Source organism: Brachyhypopomus gauderio, chromosome 16, assembly GCF_052324685.1.
Source record: "Brachyhypopomus gauderio isolate BG-103 chromosome 16, BGAUD_0.2, whole genome shotgun sequence".
NCBI lineage: Eukaryota > Metazoa > Chordata > Actinopteri > Gymnotiformes > Hypopomidae > Brachyhypopomus > Brachyhypopomus gauderio.
The window spans coordinates 22,769,882-22,787,481 of NC_135226.1; the positions used below are offsets into that span (position 1 = coordinate 22,769,882).

General features: G+C 47.8%; 4 protein-coding genes across 8 annotated transcripts in view; 3 read left to right on the forward strand and 1 right to left on the reverse strand.

Annotated features, from left to right (window-relative positions):
- nxn (nucleoredoxin) overlaps positions 1-5,845 on the forward strand; it is a 35,485-nt gene extending 29,640 nt beyond the window's left edge. The window contains exons 4-8 of the mRNA XM_076977474.1: positions 776-876; positions 1,014-1,120; positions 2,832-3,011; positions 3,311-3,435; positions 4,899-5,845. Coding sequence (XP_076833589.1) covers positions 776-876; positions 1,014-1,120; positions 2,832-3,011; positions 3,311-3,435; positions 4,899-5,081 — 696 coding nt within the window. The 3' untranslated portion in view covers positions 5,082-5,845. The remainder of the gene's footprint in view (positions 1-775; positions 877-1,013; positions 1,121-2,831; positions 3,012-3,310; positions 3,436-4,898) is intronic.
- On the reverse strand, positions 5,206-7,800 carry mrm3a (mitochondrial rRNA methyltransferase 3a). Its single transcript, XM_076977473.1, has 4 exons — positions 7,427-7,800; positions 7,096-7,340; positions 6,800-6,967; positions 5,206-6,719 (listed from the first exon to the last, which is right to left on the reverse strand). The coding sequence occupies exons 1-4, from the start codon at positions 7,798-7,800 to the stop codon at positions 6,226-6,228; spliced, it is 1,281 nt and encodes a 426-aa protein (XP_076833588.1). The 3' UTR covers positions 5,206-6,225.
- A 239-nt stretch (positions 7,801-8,039) lies between these two features.
- Positions 8,040-10,221, forward strand: glod4 (glyoxalase domain containing 4). The gene is made up of 9 exons (XM_076977475.1): positions 8,040-8,173; positions 8,250-8,299; positions 8,604-8,724; positions 8,878-9,022; positions 9,146-9,282; positions 9,435-9,521; positions 9,650-9,763; positions 9,845-9,931; positions 10,004-10,221. The coding sequence occupies exons 1-9, from the start codon at positions 8,084-8,086 to the stop codon at positions 10,067-10,069; spliced, it is 897 nt and encodes a 298-aa protein (XP_076833590.1). The 5' UTR covers positions 8,040-8,083; the 3' UTR covers positions 10,070-10,221.
- A 400-nt stretch (positions 10,222-10,621) lies between these two features.
- The window catches only part of LOC143478484 (bridge-like lipid transfer protein family member 2), a 47,736-nt gene continuing 40,757 nt past the window's right edge, over positions 10,622-17,600 (forward strand). For 2 of the 5 annotated variants that reach the window (XM_076977467.1, XM_076977469.1), the window contains exons 1-9: positions 10,622-11,067; positions 12,453-12,579; positions 13,107-13,156; positions 13,503-13,638; positions 13,724-13,842; positions 14,005-14,065; positions 14,365-14,563; positions 14,680-14,800; positions 14,905-15,029. In XM_076977467.1, the coding sequence (XP_076833582.1) occupies positions 11,003-11,067; positions 12,453-12,579; positions 13,107-13,156; positions 13,503-13,638; positions 13,724-13,842; positions 14,005-14,065; positions 14,365-14,563; positions 14,680-14,800; positions 14,905-15,029 (1,003 nt within the window). In that variant the 5' untranslated portion in view covers positions 10,622-11,002. Of the gene's footprint in view, positions 11,068-12,452; positions 12,580-13,106; positions 13,157-13,502; positions 13,639-13,723; positions 13,843-14,004; positions 14,066-14,364; positions 14,583-14,679; positions 14,801-14,904; positions 15,030-17,600 lie in introns of those variants that run through there. The other 3 variants (XM_076977468.1, XM_076977470.1, XM_076977471.1) reach the window with 2 other exon arrangements.

Here is a 17,600-nt window from a genome sequence, read left to right on the forward strand (position 1 = left end):
GTGACTTGTATGCAGTATTAGTTATATTCACCATGGGTGTGTGTGTGTGTTTAGTAAACAGTATTAGTTATTTTCGCCATGATCATGATCTAATGTTGCATCAGAACGGCAGGTAGTGGCAGACCGGGCCCTGCTCCTCTCTCTACATGTGATGAATCTTCATATCAAAGCTGCATGGAAGTTAAAAACGTCTGTAGTCTATCTGTAAATTATGGCTACTGCAAAATAGCCGAGACTAACTAGCTAATAGGCATTCAGGTCAATCAGGTTAGCAACTGCTAACTTTGAAATTTTACACTATATTAAAAGGTTACAGATTTCATTCGCTGTTCAGTGTTTAAAATATATCTTGCTAGCAGTGTCCATCTGTCTTCTGAATCACTCTTGAGGGGTAACTGGTCTCAGGAGTAAAGAACACAGTGGTATTAAATGCCATTAAGGATACTGTACACCAGAGTGGAGAGTGGTGTGTGCTTGTGTAGTTTGTGTTATACAGTGTGAGGGGCGGAGCCAGCATGTGTGAGGAGGGAATCTGAACACTCACACGACCTTGATGATAAAATCAAGTGTTTGCATAGAAAAGACCCATCAATGTTTTCGCTGACCTCATGAGCTTGATGGTTTTTAGCTGACCTGTGTGTGTGTGTGTGTGTGTGTGTGTGTGTGTGTGTGTGTGTGTGTGTGTGTGTGTGTGTGTGTGTGTGTGTGTGTGTGTGTGTGTGTGTGTGTGTGTGTGTGTGTGTGTGTGTGTGTGTGTGTGTGTGTGAGAGACCAGTGCCCTCCCTGTCGCAGTCTAACCCGAGTGCTGGTGGAGTCTTATCAAAAGGTGAAAGAGTCTGGACACAAGTTTGAGATTGTGTTCGTTAGTGCTGACAGGTAGGATAAGACCCCTCATGTACACACTTACACAGCCTGCCCCCCCCCCCCCCCCCCACACTCACACAGACTCACACACATACACACACAGACTCACACACACTGCTCACTTTGCCTCTGACTGTGGTGTTTGGCAGGTCTGAAGATTCCTTCACACGCTACTTCAGTGAGATGCCCTGGCTGGCCGTGCCGTACGCAGACGAGGCCCGTAGATCCCGTCTGAACCGGCTCTACGGCATCCAAGGTGAGGGGGGGGGGAGGGGGGGGAGAGGGGAGGGGGAGAGAGAGGAGGGGGGGAGGAGAGAAGGGGGGAGGGGGGAGGAGAGAAGAGGGGAGGAGAGAGGGGGGAGGAGAGAAGAGGGGAGGGGGGGAGAGAGAGGGGGGAGGAGAGAAGAGGGGAGGGGGGAGGAGAGAAGAGGGGAGGGGGGAGGGGGGGAGAGAGGAGGGGAGGAGAGAAGAGGGGAGGGGGGGGGAGAGAGGAGGGGGGAGGGGAGGAGAGAAGAGGGGAGGAGAGAAGAGGGGAGGGGGGGAGGGGGGAGAGAGAGGGGGGGAGGAGAGAAGAGGGGAGGGGGGGGAGGAGAGAGGAGGGGAGGAGAGAAGAGGGGAGGGGAGGGGGGGGAGGAGAGAGGAGGGGAGGAGAGAAGAGGGAGGGGGGGGGGGAGAGAGGGGGGAGGAGAGAGGAGGGGGAGGGGGGGGGGGGAGAGAGGAGAGCTGACCTGGAGGAGTGAGGGTGTGCTGGTTGATGTACTGTGTGGGGCTTCTTCCATATTTCTGCCCATACGGTTCCTCTGCAGGCTGGAATGTGTGACTTCTACTATGTGAGAGGTTCACGCTGCTGACAGAGAAGAGCTGGTCAGTACAGAGAAGAGCTGGTCAGTACAGAGAAGAGCTGTTCAGTTCAGAGAAGAGCTGTTCAGTACAGAGAAGAGCTGTTCAGTTCAGGGAAGAGCTGTTCAGTTCAGGGAAGCATTACTAATTTGATAATCAGATCAGTGTGGCTTGGAACCAGTGGTTCTGGTCTACACCACACTGTCCATCAACCTCCTTCTCCTATTGCTTCGGTTGGCTTTTCTCCTCTCTCTCTGTCTCTCTCTCTTTTTCTCTCTCTCTCTCTCCCTCTCTCTCTCTCTCTCTCTCTCTCTCCCTCTCTCTCTCCCCCCTCCTCTCTCTCTCTCTCTCTCTCTCTCTCTCTCTCTCTCCCTGGCTTGGTTGGTATGAGTGGAATTCCTGCTGGGTGCTAGTGCACTGCTGCCTGTGGTCTGCAGACTGGACTGAGTGTTCTGCAGACTGTAGGCAGGCAGGTCTACACTGGAGTGTGCAGGTGTGTTCAGTCACTACGTATGTGTGTGCTCACACACTGTGTGTGTCTTGTGCCAAGTCTAGACATGATTTCAGTACACCTGAAAGCTGCACTCATCACCAATTGTACGTGCACTCTCACACGTGCGCACGCACACACACACACACACACACACACACACACACACACACATTCACACAGGTGCACACAGGCACTTCCTGGGCTGCATTGTTCAGATATTAGCAAATCCGTAGCTCCGCCCATAATCCGTTGCTATGTTACCCAGTCTCCCTAATGGCTGCGTGGTTTCCTGGCAGTGTGGACACATCAAGGCTCCACGTAACGTTGATCTGGCACGTCCGCAGATCTGGACACTTCAGAGCAGGAAATCCCCGAGACCCTGTGGGTCTGTGATTGTGAATCGCGTCCACAGATCTTGTGCACTACGTGGTTCTGGTCTCCCCTCACATCCTCCCTCTCAACACCACAGGAAGTGTGTTAGTCACACGCAAAGTAAAAAAAACATTTTTCTTGTGTGAAAGAAAAAAAAATAACTTTAAAGAGCTTTTTATGATTTTTATGAACCAGAAGAGTTCAGTTACCCGTGATATTGTGTGTGTGTGTGTGTGTGTGTGTGTGTGTGTGTGTGCTGCAGGCATCCCCACGCTGGTCCTTCTGGACCCAGACGGTCATGTGATCACGCGGCAGGGCCGTGTGGAGGTGTTGAATGACCCAGAGTGCCACCTGTTCCCATGGCACCCGCGACCAGTCCTGGAACTCAGCGAGGCCAACGCCGTACAGCTCCACGAGGGACCATGTCTCGTACTCTTCATGGGTGGTGTGTGGGTGTGTGGGTGTGTGGGTGTGTGGGTGTGTGCGTGTGTGGGTGTGTGTGTGGGGTGGGTGGGTGTGTGTGTGTGGGGGTGTGTGTGTGGGGTGTGTGTGTGGTGTGGGTGTGTGCGTGTGTGTGTGTGTGTGGGGTGTGTGCGTGTGGGGTGGGTGGGTGTGTGTGGGGTGTGTGCGTGTGTGGGGTGGGTGGGTGTATGTGAGTGTTTCTGCTCTACTTCACATTATTCTGTTGGAGAAGATGCTGCTTCATTTTTCTCTCTCTCTCTCTCTCTCTCTCGCTCTCAGATGCAGAGGAGGAGGGTGAGCTAGAAGCAGCCAAGGAACTGATCCAGCCAATCGCAGAGAAGGTCCTGGCTAAGCACAAAGCCAAGGACGAGGACAGCCCATTGCTCTTCTTTGTGGCTGGAGAGGTGTGTGCACGTTTGGGGGGGTGAACGTGATTTAAGACATTTTGGCCTGAGAAGACTCCTCCATAAGTTCTTTACCATCTCACAGTAGCGTTCAGGAGTGTTGAGTTATTATACGCAGGTGTGCGTCTGTTTTTCTAACTTGTAATCCAGTGTGTTAAGAAGCAGATCATTGAACAGAGGGAGGTGTGGGTGGGGTGGGTGTGGGGATATATATGTGGGTGTGGAGGGTGAATATATGGGTGGGTGGGTTGGGTGGGTGTGTGTGTGTGTGTGTGTGTGTGTGTGTGTCAGAAAGGCAGGAAGGCTGATGCTGTAAGATTCCTTGATTGCTTTTTCTCTAGGTCCTCACTGTGAACCGTAAGGAGTAGAGCGCCCCCTCTGGCCACTCCAAGTAAAGTCTCAGCAGAGTCGTATCGGTGTGTCTGACACTAACTGCGTGTTATTATGACCAGATTGACCGCAGTGACAGAACCGGAGACTGAACCCTGTCTATCTGGACCGCAGAAGCCGTGAGAAGTCATCAGTGCTCGGCAGGTCGTCATGTAGTCGTGTGTCCTGCAGGCGTTCCTGCGTTGTTCTGCTGGAGGTCCCGCACACACATGCTGGACCGTGTGTGAATATTAAAGAAGAAAAGAAAAAAAGTTCATTTAAGTTCAGCGGAGTGGACTGAACTGCTGTGGTTGTCGAAACAAACCGTGATCCATCTGTAAGCAGTTAAAGTCTGCAGATAATTTTCTCCTTTTGAGCGACAACAGTAAAACAGTAACAGTTGTTTTTAGAGGTCCAGGATCTGATTGTGAACTTTAATGCGTTTGCTGCTACGTGGAACTGCTCATAGTTTCGGTGGAGTGAAGTCAGAGCTGGAGCGGACGAGATTTGGATTCAAACTTTATTTTACTGCCCCCTACTGGTCAGTGGTTATTAGTTCAATATCATGTTCTCCTGTAGTGTCCATGTTCTGTGGAATCACGTGATGACGTCTTGTCGTATGAACGTGAGACGGTGTATCGGTCATGTGACCACAGGAGGGTAAAGAGGCCAGTCTGGATCACGTAACCCTGCTGAGAGGGAGGGTGTGTGTGTGTGTGTTTGCTGCGGGTTTCTGTCAGGCTGCATCTCTGTGTGTGGACTATGGGGTAGTGGAGACATAAAGACCAGACCAGACCAGAAGGAGAAAAGACTACATCATGAGATGCACACATTCCCTATATAAGGACCCTATATTTGCAATTTCCCCCAGGGGATTAATAAAGTATTTCTGATTCTGATTAAGCACTCTGTATAGGTTATGAACTGAAGTTCTGGGCTTTTCTCAATTCTAAAATGTCTAAAATAACTTTTCTAAAAAGTTCTGCTTCTGACAAAGGTCATGAGATACTAGTCTGGATACACACACACACACATTCACTGGCCCTTTGATGTTGATGAGTGTTGGTGTCCGTGCGTTTGCGTTGTGCCCACAGGACGACATGAGTGACTCTCTGCGGGACTACACTAATCTGCCTGAGGCGGCCCCGCTACTCACCATCCTGGACATGTCGGCCCGCGCCAAATATGTCCGAGACGTGGAGGAGATCACGCCCGCCGTGGTGGAGCAATTCGTTACTGACTTCCTGGCTGAGAAGCTGAAACCCGAGCCCATTTAAAGTGGCCGGCAACAGCTGACACGAACTACGTTTCCCATCAGCCCCCTGACTTCCTCTCCTCAACATGTGAGACTTTTTAAAGAAGCCTCACTTTGTACTGACATTTTCCTTTTTTAAAAAACAAACAAAACAACCCTACACCTCTTTCCTGGAGTCTCCCTCCTCTCCTGTGGTGCCTTGCATATACAGCCTGGATGGTAAAAATCTTAAAACACATTGTTGCTTTTTTTGTGGCATTTCATGCATAGAATTTCTTAATGTAGATAAACCCCCTACCATGGATCTGGATTTGAGCCATTCTGTCTTATTTTTATTTCATTCATAACTTTCATTTTGTTTATATGCAGCTTTAAGAAACAGTAAAACAGTCACAGTATTTTTAAACACTGCGCACACACCTCACGTTCACATGACATTGTTCATTATCTCCTTATGGGTGCTGCTACAGACAAGCACACACTAACGTCTCTGATGTCTATAGAGTCTCGAGGCACAAAGTCTGTGTGACGACCACGTTATGCAGTTGCTCCAGTAACTGACTTTTGCTTTTACTCGTTGATATTTGATGTAAAGATGTAATATGACTGTTTTCCATCTCTAAGCACATTGAAGTGGATTTTCTGTGAAGGTCCTCTGTATTAAAGCAGTCAGATTTTGAAGGCATAGAATTTCTTCAGACGTTTCCATCCTAAAGGTAGTCAAGCTCGCACGGCTTGTGTCTGCTTCTCTGTTTCTGGTCATTAAAGCCCAAATGTCCAATGCTGCTTCTGCACCTGTGTTCTACACACTCCCCACACACTATCGTGCTGTGGTGTCACCTGTTACGTCTCATTTTACAAACAGTGGATAACGTGGATAAACAAACTCATGATTTTATAATATATATTTTAATTATAATTAGTATTTCACTAGCAATACTCTGAGAAAGATGCTTTCGGCTGAAACGAGCTGGGGGAGTGAGGTGGGTCACTCTTGGGGAGGCAGGGTGTCTCAGCGGGTCACTCTTGAGGCAGGGTGTCTCAGCGGGTCACTCTTGGGGAGGCAGGGTGTCTCAGCGGGTCACTCTTGAGGCAGGGTGTCTCAGCGGGTCCCTCTTGGGGAGGCAGGGTGTCTCAGCGGGTCACTCTTGGGGAGGCAGGGTGTCTCAGCGGGTCACTGCTGATCCTCTTTTGGTGGTTTTCTGTAGCAGCTGTCTCCTCCCTTCAAACATCAGAACACTGGCAGCCCCAGCTGCGTTCAGCCCACCTGCACCGGGCTCTGCAGGGACACACAGTCTGTGCCCACCGGTGTCCACCGCCAGCTGGACCGCTTCTGAGCTCGGCCAACGCAGGTCTCCAGTGACCACCAGAGCCGTGCTGCTCTGGGCCCAGCTCTCGTGGTACACCTTCATCTCCAGACATTGGAGAGACAGCTCGTCATCGTCAGAGTCCGATTCAACGTATTCTTCAACGCCCTCGTGCTCGAACTCGGCAAACGTGCTTCTCGCAAGCGAGCCGCAGTTATCCGCCACGTGGACGGTCAGTGGCTGCGGTAGGTTCTTCGCCACGCCGTCCCAGTCCAAACCCGCGAGCACGGGGAGACGGAAGTGAGCGCCCATCGCCGCACGCAGCACCTTGGGCTCCCACGCGTCCACACAGCCTGTGGGGAGGAAGTGACACGTCTGAGGGCCGCACGGCTGAAGGTGTGGACTTCCTGTGTGTGTCCCGAAGCTCGGGTACCTTTAGTGAGCAGGGCGCGTTCACAACCGGCTGCAGCAGCACCGCGGAGGAGTGTCCCGAGGGCCCCCGCGTCCCGCACGCCGTCACAAATCAGGGACAACGGGACGGTCTGCTGACGCACGGCTCTGGGGAAGGTGAGACAGGACGCGTCTGGCTTTGAGAATATGGCTGTGGATGGTGTTTAAAGCACAAAAGAAGTCAGTTATATGATTAACTGAAAAGACAACACCTGACTTCATATATACATTTATAATCTTACAAATAAAGAGAGGAGCGTGTCTAACAGACGGCCCCACCTATAACACCTTGAGGAGTGACCAGATCAGACCAGGTTTTTAGATCCTCGAATTTGACCTTGACGAGAGAGGCTTGGCGGAGCGCGTGCAGAGGGAGCTGCACGAGCTTCTCCGGTCTGCTGAAGAACAGCGCGAGAGGAGTCGCGCCGGCGGCGAGCGCGTCACAGATCAGCCGTGCGCCCTCCAGCAGGACCTTACCCTCCTCCTCGCGGGACGCTCTGGACCGGGCGATACTCGCCACCCTCCTGAAACCGACCGGTCCTTCAGTTAAAGCATGACTACCAAAATAACGTTTAGAAACACGAGCCGCGTGTGATCATGTCGGACTCACGCCAGTCGCTTGTCTCCGGGAAGTGCTTTCTCATAGCGTAGACCTCCCAGTAGGTCTTTCACACTAGGGGTCTGGATCGGGCCGTTGGAGCTGCTGGTGCTGGGTCCTCTTTGCTTTACTGGTTTCACTGGTCTTGTAGCGTTCTCGGGCTTCAGCCTCTCGACCCGCTCGTACTGGGTTTTGTCAGCCGTCAGATTTGACTTAACGAGAGTCTCGCGTTTACCATCGGGATACAGGACCGCGACAGGCCTCCGTCTCAGAGCTCGCACGAACCTCTTAGGATTGATCAGAGCGGCGTTACATCCCCTCAGTACCGAACCGCGGCCCATATTCACCACGACTCCGCGACCCACGTGTCCTACGAGCGCCGCCATCTTGGCGCTCTGACGTCACAGACGTGACTAAACCAGAACGTGAAAATAACGCGAATATGAAAGTAAAACGTTTGATGGGTTGAACTTTTTTAAATCACCACATATGAAATTCTTTCTTGTGTGGTAAATTAGCAATGTGAATCCCTTTAAACGTAAAAAAAACATGTACGCGCTTTCAAGGAAATGAAACCTTGGACATAGTAGAAAGCAGAGCAACCGATCGGCAGGTTGACCAGTGGACCAGGTCCGGACTGGCGAGCAGGTCCACGGTGTTGGGCTGAACATGGTACTCAGACGGACTCTGCACTTCGTGTTTAAAGTAGGAGACAGGAGCAAAACAGCGTATTTTTATAGGGATGTCCTCGGGATGAAGGTAAAGCAACGCCGCTGTGTTACAGGAAACGAGACGGTGACTCACGGGACTGAAACACATTAAACTGTAATTCCAGGTTTTACGGCACGAGGAGTTTGAGGAGGGCTGCAGGGCGACATGTAACGGGTGAGTGTCGGGGGAGGACGGGAGGGGCTTCGAGATGTTCCCGACGGTACAGGGAGGTTGTCACCCACAATAAACATTATTTTACTGAGTCTACATGTCAAGAGTTCGTCCTCATCCTCACGACTACAGGCTGCACACCAAACGCGAATAACAGGCCGACTTTACTGTCTGTTATCACCGTACTGTATGCTGCACACCTCTGCACTAAGAGTCTAATATGAAAGTAAATTACAGGTGACCAAAATCTCAACGTCCGTGTAAATCTGTCCCAGGAGGCAACTGCTGTTTCCTTCCTCTTCTCCAGGCCATACGATGGAAAATGGAGTAAAACGATGGTGGGTTTTGGCCCAGAGGAAAACCACTTTGTAGCAGAGCTGACTTATAATTATGGAGTGGGAGAATACAGACTCGGCAATGACTTTTTGGTAAAATACCACCATTATCATAACTGTTCACATGAGTACTGATATTTTGTGGAGGGTACAGGAAAAGATAATAAATACTGCTGAACAGCCGATACTGCAATTTGTGTTTGGTGATTTATGCCTCAGTGCATATGATGTACCCACACTGTACAGGGCCTGACCTTACAGTCCTCCCGGGCAGTGAGCAGTGCCAGGGCGCTGGGCTGGCCTCTAACACAGCTCCCAGAGGCCGTGTTCCTCACCCAAGCCCCTGGAGGATACCACTTCTACCTGCTTGACCAAGAACAGCCAGAGTCTGGTAGCACCAATCCAGTAGCAACATGACCTTTGTGACAGAGACTGAAGATAATGGCCTATATATATATATAAATACAATATATTAACTGCAGGTATTACTATTTATTTTGCAACCTGAGAGCAGACCCGGTTCAGAAGGTCTCGTTGGCTGTGTCTGACTTGCAGCGTTCTCTGCATTACTGGTCCACCCTGCTGGGGATGAAGGTGATGGAGACGAGTGAGGAGAGGAAGAGTGTCCTGCTGGGATTCTCCGAGAACCAGGTCCGATGATGCAGACCCTCACGGGGCTTTGACAGCAGTGTGAAAACCATCATGTTGCAATACTGGAATGCAAACCATATATTGTCATAGCAGTTTAAAAGAGCATTGATTTATTTTCATGTGTGTGTATTTGTGTCTGTTTTGGTTTGCAGTGTAAAATAGAGCTTCAGGACATTGGCGCTCCTGTGGACCACGGGACCGCTTTTGGCAGGATTGCGATCTCTTGCCCACGAGAACAGGTTGAATGTTGGACTAAAATATTACCTTAAACTGGAGATCTGACCTTTCATCGAGTAGAGGCCAGTCAGCAGTGTTCAGTCAGCAGTGTTCAGCCCGATTAAGGTGCCTGTTTGTGCTCGTTTGTCAGTTACCTGATATAGAGGCCGTGATGATAAAAGAGAACCAGAAGATTCTGACCCCACTCGTCAGTTTGGACACTCCAGGAAAAGCGAGCGTGGAAGTGGTGATTCTGGCTGACCCGGTGAGTCTCTGAGGTCAAACACCAGTAGGGGCAGTGGAGGTGACACTTCATGCTTTAGTAACTGTTGACTCCGTCATTTAGGATGGCCATGAAATCTGCTTTGTGGGTGATGAGGCATTTCGACAGCTCTCTGCCTTGGACCCCAGTGGAAACGAACTGCTCGAAAAGGTAATCTGTTACGGAAACGTTTGCTTTGCAGAAAGTGGTTGTGGATGGTTTAACAGTGTGTTTCTTTCACAGGCCATGGCTGCAGATAAGAGTGAGGAATGGTTTGCCAAACACAACAAGCTGAAGGCATCAGCATGATGGTTTTCAACATTAACAAATTGCCCATAGAATCTTTACAAAATTTATAATGGATAAAAAACATAGTTGCAGTATTTTTTGTTGCATTGTTAAAAATCTCAATATTTCTTTTGAATTTGTGTAATGAATTGCATTAAAAGATATCAGTATGACCTCTGCAATCCTAGTTTGTTTGATTTGTCTGAATATATGGCTTGCATGCTGCCAAAATTCTGTAGAAATAACCACAAAGAAAGGAATTGTGATTATGGTAAATTTATAGCATTAGCTACATGTGATGATGGTAAACTTTTAGTACTTTACTAATTTAATAATAATGTTTTTCATGTTTAGCATTATTCAGAACGATGGAATGTAAATATTTTGCAATAACCATGTTGAACACATTAAATGACATACTTTTTCACTCTTAAAAAAACTTGTATAGATTCGGCATCACAATTTATGAGTTTTTATAAGTTACATTTCTGAGGAGTCGTGAGCGTGCTGGCGACGGGACTTTTGTTTTGAAATAGATTTTGTTGGGCGCGTTTTGCGTTTCCCGCCGTTGCAGTCTTCACGCAGCTAGCCAACAGAGCTAACGGAAGAGTTGACGAGTCTCCTTCAGTCACGGGCGACGGCAGGTTCACACGACCGACCACCAATTATACGGATTAGTGAAACACTGATAACAGCCGATACACCGTAACTATCGGTTAAACGTTTAAAACTAATTTTCTGCTACATGGCTAACTAGCTTTGGCTAACCAGCTGGTTGTGAGTAGTTAGCAGGTAGCTGGAGCTCTAACCCGCCCGTGAGGCGCCTGGTGCCGGGTCCCTAACAGGCGAGTGACAGGCGGTAGACGGGCGAGTGTGGGCGCCGTGTCGCCGAGGTTCGGTACCTGAAGAGTCATGGTGTCCTGCGGGATATGAGGCGTTTGTGTCGGCAGCACTATGATGCCCGTGTCGGTAGCCGCCGTGCTGGTGGTGCTGGGAGTTGTGTGTTTGTTTCTTATCAGGTAAGAAACTTGAGGACGTGTGTCATGATTGCTGGGTTCTTCACCGGGTTGTGTGATGTGCCTCCCCGTTCTACTCGAACAGTGTCAGCTGGTCTCACACACACCTCAGATCCTATCAACACACACACTCAGCTCAGATCATATCAACACACACACTCAGCTCAGATCCTATCAACACACACACTCAGCTCAGATCCTATCAACATACACACACACCTCAGATCATATCAACACACACGCACACCTCAGATCATATCAACACACACACCTAAGATCATATCAACACACACTCACATCAGATCATATCAACACACACACCTCAGATATCAACACACACACACCTCAGATCATATCAACACACACTCACCTCAGATATCAACACACACACACACACACCTCAGATCATATCAACACACACACACACCTCAGATCATATCAACACTCACACACCTCAGATCATATCAACACACACTCACCTCAGATCATATCAACACACACTCACCTCAGATCATATCAACACACACACACCTCAGATCATATCAACACACACACACACACACCTCAGATCATATCAACACACACACTCACCTCAGATATCAACACACACACACCTCAGATCATATCAACACACACACACCTCAGATCATAACACACACACACACATCTCAGCTCATAACACACACACATCTCAGCTCATATCAACACACACACACACACACACACACACCTCAGATCATATCCACACACACCTCAGATCATATCAACACACACACTCAGCTCAGATCATAACAACACACACACACTCACCTCAGATCATATCAACACACACACACTCACCTCAGATCATATCGATGTGTATATTCAGGTATAATAATGACTTGGCATAATTGTTAGGTATCATATGATTTTCGTTTAGTGGTTTTTCCAGCTTAGAGTACCTTGTGTTCAGGACTGTATATACTACCTTGGTGATTCCAAGCAACTATGTAGCACTTTTGTAAGTCGCTCTGGATAAGAGCGTCTGCTAAATGCCATAAATGTAAATATAAATATCAACACACACACTCAGCTCAGATCATATCAACACACACACTCAGCTCAGATCATATCAACACACACACTCAGCTCAGATCATATCAACACACACACTCAGCTCATATCAACACACACACTCAGCTCAGATCATATCAACACACACACTCAGCTCAGATCATATTAACACACACACTCAGCTCAGATCATATCAACACAGTGACACACTTTGCAGTGTCAGCTATGCAGTGTATGAAGATGTCTTTGGCCAGACTGTCTTCTGAAAGGGTTTCAATAACAGGTTTATCTTTTTCCTGTTTATAAACACACTCTAACTCGTCTGGGTCTGTTAGGTGGCTCTGCTGCAGGTTGGTTGTGCGCTTCTTCCACTCTGCCCTGAACGCCGAGCTGAAAATCAAGTCGGTTGGTTTCTTATCCCTGCAAGGAGTCAGCGTGCAGTTCTTACCTCAACATACCCTGGTGGGTGAAACTGTAGTGGTGGACTCAGCAGTGTCCAGACACACACAGTCCGTGTTTCTCATTTAAATCACACCGGTCAAAACCTTGTAGCCTAAATATTCCAAGAGGCCTTGTTATTAAAGGTTATTAAACTGATTTATATTAGCAGGCTACCTAGTAGAGCTGCGTTAGATGTTAGATGTGTCCAGAGCTTGTTTAACTGTCCTGTTAATGGATTCTGAGTCTTTGGTTATGCCTTCTATGATGGAGCTAACTCTGTTCTCTGCTGCTGAGAACATGGGTTTGGAAGACCCAGCATGGACACTGTCCTTTACCTCCGCTAATATACCCACAACCTCTGTAGCAGGGAGAAGAAAAATAACCCTCGATAGTTTCAGGCTGATTTAGGATTTGAAATTATCACCTGTAAAGCCAATAGTTACATTTCTAAATTATTTCAACACTTCACACTGTTACCCAGATGATTTCAACACTGTTCACAAACTGTTACCCATATACCTTATTTCTTTAACTTGTTTGTTTTACAGGAAATAGACAAAATATGGATTTCAAGTAAATTGGTGAACCAAGACTTGCCGTAAGTATTAAAATTAAGACCATGATGAAAAATAAAGTTACATGAGTGTGTGTGTAAGTGGTGTGAGTGTGTGTGTAAGTGGTGTGTGTGTGTGTGTGTGTGTAAGTGGTGTGTGTGTGTGTGTGTAAGTGGTGTGTGTGTGTAAGTGGTGTGTGTGTGTGTGTAAGTGGTGTGTGTGTGTGTGTGTGTGTGTGTAAGTGGTGTGTGTGTGTGTGTGTGTGTGTAAGTTGTGTGTGTGTGTAAGTGGTGTGTGTGTGTAAGTTGTGTGTGTGTGTGTGTGTAAGTGGTGTGTGTGTGTAAGTGGTGTCATATTTGCGCTGCTTGTGTGTGGCTGGTCTTTTTCCAGGAGGTGTTTGGCGCTGTGTGTGGGCGAGGTACGGATCCGGCTTGACTACCAGGAGTCTGTCCCACACCGGCACAGCCGTGGGGGGAACCCACACAAAGGCCTGCCAGTTGCCACCTGTTTGCAGCTCCTCTCTCAGGTAGGCCACACCCCCTCTCCCAGTTAGGCCACACCCCCTCTCCCAGGTACCTCCAGGTGTGAGCTGGTCTGATCTCCCCCTGCAGCTGCTGTCACTCCACGTGGGCTCCGTAAACGTGATGGTGCTGAACCTGCTGCTGCCCGACTCCCTGTGGCACACGGACACCTCCACCCTCACCCTGCTGCTCCATCACCAGAGCAAGAGGTGACTGGTGCCCCACACACACACCTTCCTGCCCCTGTATCGAGCCTTCCTGCCCCTGTATCGAGCCTGGTTGGTTCTGGGACTGACGGCGTAGTGTTGCCCAGCTGCTGGGGCGTGCTGGTCCTGGTGGTGGTTTTATCATGTTAATTATGTTGTTTCCAGGTTGGCCTGGGAGTTCTCAGTGGGGCAGCTCAGCAGTAAAGTATTAAAGAGCAGCAGACTGGTATGTGTGTGTGTGTGTCTGTGTGTGTGTCTGTGTCTGTGTGTGTGTGTGTGTGTGTGTGTGTGTGTGTGTGTGTGTGTGTGTGTGTGTGTGTTTATATTTGTGTGTGTGTGTGTGTATGTGTTTATATTTGTGTGTGTGTGTGTGTGTGTGTGTGTGTTTATATTTGTGTGTGTGTGTGTGTGTGTGTGTGTAAGCCCATCAGCCTTTCTTTCATTAACATTGCAGCAAATATGGTTCTGTTGATGTTATGCACTCTTCAAAGTGTGTGTAGCCGTGAGCAGGTGTGTGGTGTTCAGCAGGACGCGTGTCTGGCTGAGGTGTCTCTGGGTCTGTCTCTGAGTGGGGACGTGAGTCTTCTGAACCTGCGGCCAGGACACCTGGCTCTCAGCGTCAGGACCCTGCTGGCCGAGCTGCACGAGGGCCTCTTTCATTCTCCGTTAAAGGTCCCGCGGACGGCCCCTCACCCCTCCGCTGAGACCCCTCCCTCTCCTGCAGGTCAGGCCACGGGGACCAGGTGGGCGGGGACCAGGTCGGCGGGGACTAGGTGGGCGGTGCTGAGAGGCGCGTGCGCCTGGTGGAGTGAGTGACATTCTTGTGGTTTGTGGTCCCAGAGCATGGTGGAGAGTCTGAACAGGTGGGGCCAGTGGAGAAGCTTCAGCAGATGATGCCACAGAAGGTCAACGTGGAGCTGGAGAACACCAACATTACTCTCTCCATGCACAGCCTGAAGCGGTGAGTAGCCTGGGGGAGGGGCGGGGCTCACCTGGGGGAGGGGCGGGGCTCACCTGCCCCGACCGCCTGCTGCTGTCTTACTCGCGTGCTTTCTGGCTGTGAAGGCATCTCAACTGGACCCTGAAGTCTCTGAAGGTGGACTACGAGACACATGAGGAGCAGCTGCCCATGAAGAGCCTCCAACATCACCATCACCTCCCCCACAGCTGCCTGGTGCTCCTGCTAGAGGGTGAATACAGAGAATACACACACACACACACACACACTAGGGATGCACCGATTCCGATATTAATATCTGTATCGGTCCTGATATTGGAAAAAATTCTAGATCAGGTATCTGTGACAATGTGACTGATCCATAAAGACAGATCTAATCAGTCTAATTCTATGCTTGTAACGCTTTTCGGAGTTAGTTCAACCTTAAATATCCACTCTGTCCCGGATAGAAGTGAACTTGGACAGTTAACAGGCGAGTGAAACACGAAGGACACAGAGGAGAGGTGAATCACTGACTCGTACTCACGCTGGTGCTATTACACTTAGTCCGTTTATTTGCTGGTTGACCAAAATAAACCTGGGCTCCATCATTACTTGACTGTTCATACATCAACTGGTGAGTTGTCCAAAGCTCATTGAATGCGTTACTTACAGAAATAAAATAAAGAGCAGTGTTCTGAGTTGGTCTACGGCAGAAAGCTAAAAAAACAATAATATTCCATACGCGCACTCAACTCGCTCCCTTGAAGAGACAGTAAACATATTTCTGGCCGTCACATGCTTTGTGCTCTGCGTGATGTCTGCGCTAGCAAACTAGCCGCATAGGTGTAGCTGTTTCTCTTATTTCATCTCCTTATTTATTTTTAATTATATTTAGAATTCTTGAACCATTTTAAATGTTTCTTGCAGTTTATTATTTTTCATGTTTGACTAAAGTTGTGAACCTATTGTTTTTGTCAGTTTCAGGTTCTTTGGTATTATTTATTTTACATTCAGTGTTATATTTATAATTGCACTGACTGAACAAATGCAAGTTGTGTTGTTTTTACATGTTTTATGTGTGTTTAAGTGTGCTGTACTGGTGCAGATTTTTCAATAAACTTGTAATTCAGTATGTCTGTGTAAAAAAAATGTTTTAAGTCGATTCAGCACCGTTTTACTCTATCAGATCGGTATCGGATCAGTATCGGCCGATACTAAGCCTCAGATATCTGAATCGGTATCGGAAGTGAAAAGAAACGTGAATCAGTGCACACATCACACACCCAAACACACACACACACACACTTCTGCAAGCACACACACATATTCTCTCACAGGCACACACAAGCATTCATACACTTATGCTTAGATGAGAATGTCAGACAGTGGTGTGTGTGGCTGTTCTTCTGTGTACGTTTAATTGTGTGTGGTTGTTATTCTGTGTACGTTTAATTGTGTGTGGTTGTTCTTCTGTGTACGTTTAATTGTGTGTGGTTGTTCTTCTGTGTACGTTTAATTGTGTGTGGTTGTTATTCTGTGTACGTTTAATTGTGTGTGGGGTTGTTCTTCTGTGTACGTTTAATTGTGTGTGGGGTTGTTCTTCTGTGTACGTTTAATTGTGTGTGGGGTTGTTCTTCTGTGTACGTTTAATTGTGTGTGGGGTTGTTCTTCTGTGTACGTTTAATTGTGTGTGGGGTTGTTCTTCTGTGTACGTTTAATTGTGTGGGGTTGTTCTTCTGTGTACGTTTAATTGTGTGTGGTTGTTCTTCTGTGTACGTTTAATTGTGTGTGGGGTTGTTCTTCTGTGTACGTTTAATTGTGTGTGGGGTTGTTCTTCTGTGTACGTTTAATTGTTTGTGGTTGTTCTTCTGTGTACGTTTAATTGTGTGTGGTTGTTCTTCTGTGTACGTTTAATTGTGTGTGGTTGTTCTTCTGTGTACGTTTAATTGTTTGTGGTTGTTCTTCTGTGTACGTTTAATTGTGTGTGGTTGTTCTTCTGTGTACGTTTAATTGTGTGTGGTTGTTCTTCTGTGTACGTTTAATTGTGTGTGGGGTTGTTCTTCTGTGTACGTTTAATTGTTTGTGGTTGTTCTTCTGTGTACGTTTAATTGTGTGTGGTTGTTCTTCTGTGTACGTTTAATTGTGTGTGGTTGTTCTTCTGTGTACGTTTAATTGTTTGTGGTTGTTCTTCTGTGTACGTTTAATTGTGTGTGGTTGTTCTTCTGTGTACGTTTAATTGTTTGTGGTTGTTCTTCTGTGTACGTTTAATTGTGTGTGGTTGTTCTTCTGTGTACGTTTAATTGTTTGTGGTTGTTCTTCTGTGTACGTTTAATTGTGTGTGGTTGTTCTTCTGTGTACGTTTAATTGTTTGTGGTTGTTATTCTGTGTACGTTTAATTGTGTGTGGTTGTTCTTCTGTGTACGTTTAATTGTGTGTGGTTGTTCTTCTGTGTACGTTTAATTGTTTGTGGTTGTTCTTCTGTGTACGTTTAATTGTGTGTGGTTGTTCTTCTGTGTACGTTTAATTGTTTGTGGTTGTTCTTCTGTGTACGTTTAATTGTGTGTGGTTGTTCTTCTGTGTACGTTTAATTGTGTGTGGTTGTTCTTCTGTGTACGTTTAATTGTGTGTGGTTGTTCTTCTGTGTACGTTTAATTGTTTGTGGTTGTTCTTCTGTGTACGTTTAATTGTGTGTGGTTGTTCTTCTGTGTACGTTTAATTGTGTGTGGTTGTTCTTCTGTGTACGTTTAATTGTGTGTGGGGTTGTTCTTCTGTGTACGTTTAATTGTTTGTGGTTGTTCTTCTGTGTACGTTTAATTGTGTG